This window comes from Oryza glaberrima, chromosome 3 (genome assembly GCF_000147395.1).
Source record: "Oryza glaberrima chromosome 3, OglaRS2, whole genome shotgun sequence".
Taxonomy (NCBI): Eukaryota; Viridiplantae; Streptophyta; class Magnoliopsida; order Poales; family Poaceae; genus Oryza; species Oryza glaberrima.
The window spans coordinates 4,921,791-4,932,894 of record NC_068328.1 but is presented as its reverse complement, the minus strand read 5'-3'; the positions used below and the strand labels follow the sequence as shown (position 1 = coordinate 4,932,894).

The following is an 11,104-nucleotide window of genomic DNA, read 5'->3' as shown; positions in this document are numbered from 1 at the left end:
CCGCGTTTGCTGTTTTTGTCATTGTGATACCCTGTCTTCTCTGCGTGTTTGCAAACGTTGACGTCAACCGCTCTATCCTACGACCCAACAAGACCACGGTCGTGAGCCGATAGAACCATCCACTGCCTCGCTTCTAGATATTTGCAGCAGAAGATTCAGCAGAAGAAAAGAAAAGGAACAGCTCTCGTAGTTAATGCCTACCAACTAACTGGCGATAGAGTATCATCATCCTACACAAAAAAATAAAATAAGAAAAGCACTAATAATCTTAGGACCAGCCTGGCTCGCACGTAACGATGTTGTACGTACTAGTACCAGTCAATCTGAGTAAACAACAAAGATCCCACATTACATTCGTGCAAAACCTTCTTTTTCGTCTAGTATAATATAATCCTTCCAGATTTTTTCCTTCTAATTTTCTGGCAACTGGCTGGCCATGTCTTTGTCGCGATTGATCCTATCAAAAGGAAGTGGCACGATACGTTGTATTCAAGTGCGGACTAGGACCCATATGCCATTGGGAGGAACACACACACACAGAGGGAGGAAGAAAACAAAGGCATGCTGATCTAGTGGAGAGTAGCTAGCTGAGTCAGTCAGGGCACGTACTGCTCCCGGCCCCCTCGAGCACAAGATCTCTCTGATGAATTCTTTAAAGCGGCGAAAAACGGCATGTGCGCGGCGAGTACTTGTGTCTGCGCCCGGTCCCTCGGGTTAGTGCACGGTTCCAGCAAGAGAACAAAATGGCGCAAGGGGCAGCGTCCGCTAATGCTTATCGCTCGCGATCGCGCTCGCCGTCGCGCGCGCCCATTGGCCGCCCACTGCCACTGTACGTGGGGGGTGGCGGTACGTACTACTACTACCGAACATCGCGGTCGAGCCCCAAACCGCCGCGTTGCCACTTGCCGCTCGCCGCGCCCCCACCCCGTGGCACTGAGACAAATCGTCAAATCCCACTGCTCCTGATGAACGATCGTTGCGTCGATAGATCGATGGAGCAGCGTACAGCGACCTTCCTAGTAGTACTAGCTCGTAACTATCGGCAGCCATCATCGTGAGACCAGCAGCTAGCGTGCGCGTCACTTGTTTCTGCAGCAAGTGGCAACTGGCATACTATCTTGCTCGCTATGTATTCACGCCACTAGTGGGTGGCTAGCCACTGTTACTGTTACATCTGGTATATACTCCTACATCGATCAATCCTGCTTACCGAGAGGGAATATGTTAGTGCATCTGTACATGGGGATGTGGTGACGTGAAAAGAGCAGAGGGAAGTGCAGACACAGACGAGAGGGAGTAGCAACGGAAGAGGAAATAAAGGGCTCTCCCATTGACGGTCACTTTCGGAGCCAGGGTGGCACGAGGCAGAGAGACGAGATGAGGTTGAGATTGGGTGATGCGGGCGCCGGCGGGGGCCGCGTCGCGTGTGTGCAGTGTATCAGCGGCGTCGTCACGGGCGGTAGAATCGATCGGGGCAAAGGGAACTAACCGGAGGCGATCGAGGGGATCGGGAAGGGATCCATCGACATCGATCACCGGTGGCGCCGTGTCTGTTTTCCAGAATTGGGGGTGCCAACACCGGCGGGTCCGAAAGGATGGGGGTGCCAACACTCGCATCGCCCGTATGATACACCCGCAACAGCTAAGCCGGCTGTACTACCGCTGCTGTTCACGCTGGCGATGATGATGTGCCAGCAGTCATGGCCTGCCGCGCCAGCCACCGGGATCTGTGCCTCTCAGATTCTTCTCCATCGTGCCTAGCTAGCTACCTACTATACCTGCCTCTACTTGTTATTACCACTACAGTATATAGACTATAGTACACGTTTCGAAATTTACCATCGATATCGCTCGATGGGAGGAAACAAGCATTTAATGCGATAAGGGTAGACGTGCGGCGTGCCTAGCTAACCTCTGTCCGACGGATGTGACCGGTCTGTGACCGGCCTGACACCGTCACATCCGATGGATAGGGCAACCATGTCCTCACGTCGCCCTTGTACCCGGCGGAGTGGGGGTGGGTATGACCCGTCACGTTCAAGCGTCACTCGAGGAAGGGCTGTCACCGGATGCCGCCGGAGGCAGCGCTGTCTGTGAATCCGGAGACACGGTTACTAGTCGCTCCATTTACGCCGGCGACTTGGGGGCGCGCTGGGCTCGATCTTAGCTGGTGCCCGCGCTGGAGAGGCAGCGCAAAATCGAGAAAAAGCCCATAACTATGCATGCGTACGCACGTACTGATACGGCAAGCTCTCTTTACGTCTACTGGTACAGTGCTAGCTAGGAGTAGCTAGCTTGTCCACGAGCCACATATGCTAGTACGTGTGCTGCATGTACATATGGTGGCAGGAGTGGAGTATTTACTGTATGCTACATATCGAGCATTACTGTTGGGCGTTGAATTGCCTCATTTATATGTGAGGCGGGGACGGCGTACGTATACTGAAGCGACGCCGTGCGTCGGCACATGCTGCAGTTGATATGATGTCGCTGATCCCAGCAGGAACCAATAGAGTCTTATACTTATGGAAGGTTAATGCTGGCTTCAGCTAGCGGCGCGTTGTTGGCTAGCTGGATAGTTACACGTACCATCCAATGGGGGGACGCTTGTGCATGGCCTGATTGATGCAAGCGCGGACAAAAGTTGTTGCGGCTCCTGGTCTGACCTGTAGCTTTCATTCAGGCACTCGTGCAAAAGTTCAGTTTTTCCCTGGGGAGCTGCATGCAAGTTCATGAACCAGAGATTAGTTAGAGCCAGAGGGTTGATTTTACGGTTCAATGTCTATGATTAACTGAACTGAAACTGCCTGATTCAGATTTCAGAAGTCAGATACATAGAAGCTGCACTGCATCTGCATGTAGCTTGGGGAAATGAAAATTATAAATTGCTGCGCATGATGCATGTTATGGAGCCTGATGATGATGGATGGATCAAGACATCCCGTGCACAGTACAATAAGAATCCAGCTACATTCCCGCCAATGTTTCCAATTCACAATGCATCGTTGTACATCCAACGCTGTTCCCCTTGGATCCATCCTAGGACAACCTTGCATTCATAGCAGGGCACTAAAATATGACGCCCAAAGTCAATCCCTGTCCCCCTAGAACGGCAAAATTAAAAACCATTTCTATCACAGATATGGACACGCTTAGATAAGCACAAACACGCTTGCAGTAGTATCGATTAGCAAGTTAACTACTGGAAGCCGACCATTCATCAATGTTCGATGAAGATGGTGGTCGCACCAGAGCTCTGATCTGCTATTACTATCAACCATGTCCCATGGGAATGCTACTGAATACTGACTGATCAGTGATCAGAGAACAGTAGAACACTTGATGAGCTTTGGAGGACTGGCAAGAGAGCTTCAGGGACAATATGGTTTACTAGTACTCCATCTTGCGGTTACTAGCAATAGCTTTTGTGTAGTGTCAAATCGCGAGGCTATCCGAATCATGGACAGGATCCTGTCACGCGCACTCAAAGAGAAGCAGGCACACATATGGAGATGGAGATGACCACTACCGAAGAGCATCGAGAGAGTATGGGGGCGGATGCAATATCATGCAATACCTGCCTAACTGCCTGCCCTTACTCTTCCAGCCCATCATGCCGGCCGGGTGGCGACTTTATCTCATCTGATCGAGGTGTGGATGGGGAATAAAAACGTCCCCACGTCTGCTTCCAATCCCATTATCCGATTCTGATGCCCGCATGTGCGTATCACAGAAAGATCACTCGCTATATTTGTTCAGAGCCATCAGCACTGTGCGATGCTCCCCTTTAATACCTGAAAAGGTTGGTCGGCTGGCCTATTCTTTTTTTTCCTCCCATTAATTGATGTTATCTTGCATAAAAGAAGTGCTTTTTTGCACTGTGTTTTTTGACCTGTTTTCTGCACACCACTGTGTTTATAGCTTCCCTCGATGCTTCTGAAACGGCACGGCAGTATGGTGGTAAGTTCAATGGACATGCAGATAGAACGATCGATCAATTCTTGATCTTGCTGTAGCACTGTTCACCGGTCTCGTTTGAGCTCAGCCGATGATATATACTACTCATACTTTGTTGATCCCAGAGTAAAGGTGCGGCAGTGTCATAATTCTTTATCTGACCATCATCAACTCTTGCACGCAGCTTAGCTTCCACAGTGTATCACCGATGCAATGCCGTCTCTTCTTACCCTCATGCTTATGTACTGTATGCTATGCACGATAGTAACGATACTGGAGTTATTAGTATGTATCAGGACACACGTCATGGCAGCGTTAGTTGGATCGCGATGCAGGAGCAGCGAATGGCTGCAGTGCCTAATTCAATCCGGCATTCAGTATACTGAGAACCCCATTCATTCATCCATCCATGGGGTTCAGGCTTCAGAGATGGTTACGCTTCATTAATTTTCCGTTCCTGATCATGCCGCGTGCGAGAAATTAAAACTTGGATCGCAAGGGGTTGGGACGAAGTTGACCTGAGTCTCTGCCACCCCCTCCGCGTCGTCGAGTCGTTGCTGAAATGGCAAAATTTAACAGGGACACGGGATGTTGCGTGGACACAACACAAGCTAGGTCAGTTGGGTAGGACACACACACACAAACCCATTTGGCCACATGGCCCATGTATCTCGCGTCGCGGGGGCAGCAAGTGGATGCCACTGTCGCGAATTCCCGCACCCACCACCCACATGCGTGCGCACGCGCACAGAGAGCATGCTACTGTACGTACCTTGGAACGGGCGAAGCTATCGCGTGCGGCCCCCTACGCCGCGCGCTGCTGTTTGTGTTGTGTTTGTGTTGTGCCTCGGAGGTCGTGGGATTGCCGGACTCCGCGCACGCACCAACCAGTTGTCCGAAACAAAGGCGGGGGATCTGTGTATGAGCTGGTCTCTGACACGGGCCTCGTGCGATCCGGCTAGGGGGTTCGAGCCGCGTCACGTTGGTTTTGGGGGATAGGGTAGGATTGGAACGTGCAAGCTCGGAGGTGGGTGGGTAAGCCCGCGCGTAGCATGTCGGCGGCCTCCTTTACAATAGCAGTACTAGTACAGCTCGGAGGTGGAGCTATGGGTGCTTTCAAGAACTACGCGACGGAGAGGTACGGCTTGGCAGAGTGTAACGTACGCCAGCGACTCGCAACGCGGCAACGGCCGGACCCCAGCGGCGCACCGCCCACCAAGCGTCGAGAACTTGGCTCAGCTTGCACCCCCCACGGAAAAAGTACACCGAAGGTCCCTCTACTTGCTATCGAGTTACAAAATCGTGCTCGAATCATAAAAACGGATACAATGTATCCCTCAACTTATAAAACCAATGTAAACAGGTCCTCGTCGTTTTTTTGGTTTTATCCGATATAACAGCTGACTCAGCGTGGGACCCACGTGGGTCCCACATGTTGGCCTCTCCTTCCCCTCCCTTCTCCACCTCTCTTCCTCTTTCCTCTTCTTTTCATTGGCAGCCTAGCCGGCGTGTGGAGAGGAGGCCGGTGGGGGAGGCAGCGGCAGTGACGACGCGGTGACGGGCGACGAGCGGGAGCACGAGGGCCTCCCCCCCCCCCCCCCCCCACCACACCGCCGCCACCGCCGTCGCCGACGGCGCGGGCGCCAGATCCCACCGCCATGGCTCCTCGTCGATCCCCGGCGCTGGTGGCGGAGACGACCGGCGGAGGCGGGTCGACGCCAACGAGGAGAGGAGCGGCGCGGCGGAGGCTGCCCAAGGTGACGCCGCGGTGGGTGGAGGTGGTCCTGTGATCAATGGGAACTCGGCGATGGCTGGACTCCAGCCGCGATGTCGGGGTGGCCTCGCCCCAGGTGTTGCCGACGACCAGCGGGAGGCGCAATCGGGTGATGACGACGAGAAAAAAATCGGGTGGCCGCCCCCCGAAGAAATCCACCGCAGCCGCTGGCGCACGTCCCCGGGCTGGTTGACCTCAACGTCCTTGGACCGTCGGCCGGTGCCCGGTGACAGCCTGGCCACCACACTCGCTGGTCCCGCCGAGTTGCCGCCCCGCCATCCTCCGCGTCCCGACAACTCCGCGCCGACCGCCGCCGACTCCCGCCGGTCTATCCCCTCTGCGCCGACCTCAGCGTCCACCTCCACTCGCGTTGCTCCAGGGAGAGGTCCACCACCGGTCTCCATAGCCACCCGGGGGAATCTGTCTCGCCACCGCATCCGGCGGGCTCGTGGCGCCACCGTCGCTTAAGCTCACCACGCCGCCGGACGCCGGATCTCCTCCGCCGCTGACCGGGTCGTGGTCCCCTGGCCGTCGGCTCTCTCTCTCTCCGGTGCTTGAGTGCTTCTCTATGCAGCAGGAGTGAGAGGCCAAGTCTTGAGGGGTCTGTTGACTTGGTCTATGGAGGCTATCCAACAAAGGGAGGGGAAGAAGAGGCTGACATGTGGGATTCACGTCGGATAAAATCGGAGTCAAAAATCAATAAGGAATTTAGTTTGCACTGGTTCTGTAAGTTGAGGGATGCGTTGTATCCGGTTTTGCGGTTCAAGGATGATTTTGTAACTCGATGATAAGTTGAGGGACCTTCGGTGTACTTTTTCCCACCCCCCACAGGCCACGGTACCCCACCTCGCGACGCCGGCCCAGATTAGCTACCGCACCGGGCGAAGTGGAAGCCGAAGCCCACATGCACCTTTTGCCGGGCTGGCTTGGTGCGCGCGTTGACGCGTCCATCGCGTGGGGAAAATACACTTGTGGGCTTTCCGGTTCTGGACTGGAATAAACCTCTCACCGAAAACTTCATGGGCCTTACCACAGAAACATATGCAGGGTCCGAGAGGTGCACAGGTACCAGCTCCAAAACATAAAACATATAACCTATTATTATCAGGTTGGATATTAACTAATAAGTAGTCTCCATATTCGTAGTATTTAAAAATCTAATTCAGTTATTGGTTGCTACTCCCTCCGTTTTTTAATAGATGACGCCGTTGACTTTTTCTCACATATTTGACCATTCGTTTTATTAAAAAATTTTATGCAAATGTATAAGATACAAATCACACTTAAAGTACTATGAGTGATAAAACAACTCATAACAAAATAAATTATAATTATGTAAATTTTTTGAAAAGACGAATGGTCAAACATGTGAGAAAAAGTCAACGGCGTCATCTATTAAAAAACGGATGGAGTATATTTTATGATGGAAGTAGTAATAACTCAATAACTCATCCATATTTCCAAGTGGCAAAATGGCTGAAGGAAGTAATAATTACTAAGAAAATTGTTGTTTTTCCGGCAGAATGGTGCACGCACCAACCTTTTTGGGAGGGCCACTTGTGACAGTATTTTTCGGAGTTGAAAGTAACAGGTATAATATTATACGGGCACTTGAGCACAGCAAATTGGATTATTATTGATTGAAACTTTCAAAGATGTACCCCATAGGAGATTAAAGTGAGGTAATGAATAAAATCAAACGAAAAACAGAACGCCAAACACATTGATAAACTATGGAGATCAGGACAGGTGATAAATAAAGTCAGTAATAGTGATGGCTCACAGAAGTCTGACAGCATTATTTGTTGCTTTAGGCCACTGATCACATCGTTTGCTTGCTTGTCTAGGTCATAGACCCTTTCAAGTGCATCGCCATCACCAAATTCCTGCAAAAACAGTGGGAAACATGGTGAGAATTCAATGTTTTCTTTATCAAACTGCACTTCATCGCAAGCTAACTTCATACTATAGGATGAAGTTCCATAATTTCATTGAGATTTTAAAAACAAAGAGGGATTCCATGGGATTTATAAAACTTGTGCAGCTTCGAATATTAATTCTGAATGATGATATCAAGTTAACAACCGATTCCCTGCTGTCACAAGAGGTCTTCAATATTCTTTTCTAGTATACTAGATCAGCTTAAAATGTGATTTCTGAACGAACTGCTACAACAGTTCTTCAGAATAACAATTGTTCCAGAGTATAATTTTGCAGAAGCTCAATACCTAAACTCATCATTCATGAAATAGCTAGCATTTTACAATCAGGGTTTGCGTTATCCTCAGTTACCGTGATTGCCAGACTTACCGCCGAGGTGCAGCAACAGAAACGTCCAATATATCGACCAAGTTAATAAAAAAATAAACAAAATTTTAAATTTTTGATAAAATTTGTAGTTTTCGTCATTTTTGCTTGGTAACCGGCCGGTAACACAAACCCTTCTTACAACCACTTTAATGTGCTAAGTTGCTTGCTCCATATTTCATCCCGATGTAGTATTATTCAAAATAGAAGCACCCAAAATAAAAATATTATATCTCTGAGGAAAAATGCATATATCCTTGGTCTTTGAGACTGAGCAATGTCTCATGTTTTATGAAAGAAACGATATAACCTAGTACTAATGCTAAAGAAACAAGTGAACTTATAGCCCAGGGACTAAAACATCCAAAAGATAAATTCAACAGTGATCAGCATGACAGAATATTAACGGTGATCGACATGACATAATATTATATGGTGGAGAGTATGATATTATATCATGATTCTACCTATTGTTTTGAACAGAAGCAAAACTTGGTACATCACTGAAAGATGATATCTTACAAACCAGATCTTCTAAATTAATTTTTTTCCTTCACTTAGAAGTTAGAATTATAGACGACTTCCAGAAACAAGCCAATACTTACACGTCTAAAATGCAATAAAAACCATGAAGAGTAGACAATGACTTCCTTTCTTTTTTACTCTGAGAACAAACTTGGACCTTAGAACACTTCTGGGTAAGTGCTAGATAGATATGATCTGACTAAGGACTAAGTGTGATATTGTGATGATTATGACAATGGCTGACAGATTGCGACTGTCACTAGCAACTACTAGTTTGGGATGTATTTAGACATAGTTACAATTGATAAAAACAAAACAACAAGGCAGATATCATAAAAATGAATAAAATGAAGCAGATAATAATTCATACCAAATGACTCATTCACACTTTCTACATGGGGTGTATTTTTATGTACATTGCATTACAATATCATCAAAGAGAACATGATTTGTAGCTAACACATCCATACCTTGCATCCTTCCTCTCTCTTTTTCCTTTTTTTTTTCAGCTAGGATGCCGGATGATTCTCTGTAGCACGACGGTCCTTGCCCGACGAATATCCCGGCTACACCGATCTGCCTGCTCTCCTAGATCCTCTACACTCTTCATGAAGACCTCCAGCTTCTTCTTGATCTCCTCAACCCCAAACTTGACCGCCTCCTCATCTCGCTCAGCGAACTCTACGCAGTCGATCATCGAGCTGATCTCCAACTCCACCCGGTTGATGAGCACCCTGATACTGTCCAAATCCTTGATGGCAATGAACGTCCCCACCTGCATTGCGCTCACCACCTCCTTCTGTCCACGGAGAGCGTCCTGATACCCTTTCAGTAGAGAATCGATCCACTTCCCCATAGATCCCACCGGAATGGAAGCAGCTGCGGCCAATGCCGCCGCGACTGGTGGGGCAGCGATGGCCGCGGCAACCACCGAGCAGATGAGCACGGCCGCGAAGGTGGTGGCGAAGATGATGCTCGACACACGGCGCCACGCCTTGATCGCCCTGACCTTCTTGTCGAGCCGGTGCTTGCGCTGCTGCAGCTTCTCCAGCATGGTCAGCTGCTGCCGGTACACGGCCTGGAAGGCGCTGAAGAACTCCTCGGTGAAGGGGTCCCCGGCCGCCTTGAACTGGCGCAGCTCGTGGAGCGTGCGCGCGTACCGGGCGGAGGGAGCGGCGTCCTCCTGGCCGGCGGCGGCGGCGTCGTTGTCCTCCTCGTCGTCGAACCGCTGGAGCGCGACGTGCAGGAGGAGCTGGGAGTCGCGGGCGCGCTTGAGGCACTTGTCGAGTCCGGTGCAGAAGTCGAGGGTGTGGAGGCTGCTCTCGAAGTAGTCCTCGACGAGGTCGAACAGCTCGGGGCTCTTCCAGATGTCCTTCTTGCAGTCGAGGATGACGCGCACCACCTCCTGGTTCATGTCGAGGAGGCAGCCGGTGACCTCGCGGAGGGACTCGAGGGACAGCGAACGCACCTCCACGCCCACCGCCAGCGTCGAGATGGCGCGGCTCGTGCGCCGCTGCAGCGTGGTGTCGAACGTGCGCAGCTCCGGGTCTGATCGGCACGCCGCCTCGTACGAGCTCAGCTCCTCCGCCGCCGCCGCCGCGGGCGGCAGCGCCGACTCCGAGCTCGCCGGCCGGGGAGGCCGGTGGCTGCCGCTGCTGCTGCTGCTGTTCCCCATTGCCGGAAGGAAACCGGGCAGGCGTCGCTCACAGATCAGACCTCCACCGGATCTTTGTATTGGATTTTTGGGGAAAGTAACACCAAGATCAAGAAACGAAACGTCTCAGCAACTAGGATGGATCAAACGAGCGAGCATTGATCGCCACGAGCCACCCGCACCCCACCGGCTTTCCAAGAACCAAGAACAGAACCGGGAGAGGAGAATGAAGAACTGGATTGAGCGGAGATCCGCGAGCTTTATCCTATCCAAGGAAACGGAGGAAGGCCTCTCCCCCCCGTTGCGTCGCGGGCGAAGCGGCCAAGAAAGCGCGAGGTTACGGAGAAGCAAGGAGAAGAATGCAGGAGGCGGGGGTAGTAGGCGCTACGGGACGGAGGGATTTGGGGGGTGGTTTTGTGGAGCGTCGCTCCTGCTGCTGTTGTCAGGCGAGGTGGTGGTGGTGATGTGGGGATGGCTTGTACGCATGACGAAAGGAAGAAGCGATGGGGTGGTGTGGCGGCGCGCGGGCGGAGGGAGGGAGAGGGAGGCGGCAATGGCCGTCGCCGGAAGCAACCTGATGCGTCTCACTCCATCGATCGCTGGGGCTGGGCGCGTGTGTGTGTGGATGTGGTGCGCTGTAGCGAGCGAACGCGAGGAGGTGTAGCACAGCGATTTGCGCGTGTTTTTGCCCGGATCGATGAGTTTGTTTGGGTGAAGCGAGCAAGCAACCAAAGCTTTTGGCGAGAGAGAGAGAGAGGGAGAGAGTGGGGGAGTGTTTGGCACTTTGGCGTGGCGCGTGGTCGGGTCTCCACAGCAAAAGAAAAAAAAAAGGCAAAAAGGGGGGGGGGGGGGGGGGGGGGGGATGCATATGCAGAAGGGGAGAGTTT

At 51.4% G+C, this 11,104-nt stretch overlaps 1 protein-coding gene and 1 pseudogene across 1 annotated transcript; both read right to left on the bottom strand.

Moving 5' to 3' along the window:
- Nucleotides 1-5,229: 5,229 nt before the first annotated feature.
- LOC127769014 (uncharacterized) lies at nucleotides 5,230-6,752 on the bottom strand (annotated as a pseudogene).
- Nucleotides 6,753-7,403: 651 nt separating this feature from the next.
- On the bottom strand, nucleotides 7,404-11,000 carry LOC127767200 (UPF0496 protein 1). Its single transcript, XM_052292461.1, has 2 exons — nucleotides 9,034-11,000; nucleotides 7,404-7,617 (listed from the first exon to the last, which is right to left on the bottom strand). Exon 1 carries the CDS (start codon nucleotides 10,236-10,238, stop codon nucleotides 9,069-9,071), a length of 1,170 nt encoding a protein of 389 aa, XP_052148421.1. The 5' UTR covers nucleotides 10,239-11,000; the 3' UTR covers nucleotides 7,404-7,617; nucleotides 9,034-9,068.
- Nucleotides 11,001-11,104: the final 104 nt, after the last annotated feature.

Coding starts and splice junctions, on each gene's coding strand:
- LOC127767200 (XM_052292461.1), bottom strand. CDS start 10,238: ATGGGGAACAGCAGCAGCAGCAGCGGCAGCCACCGGCCTCCCCGGCCG.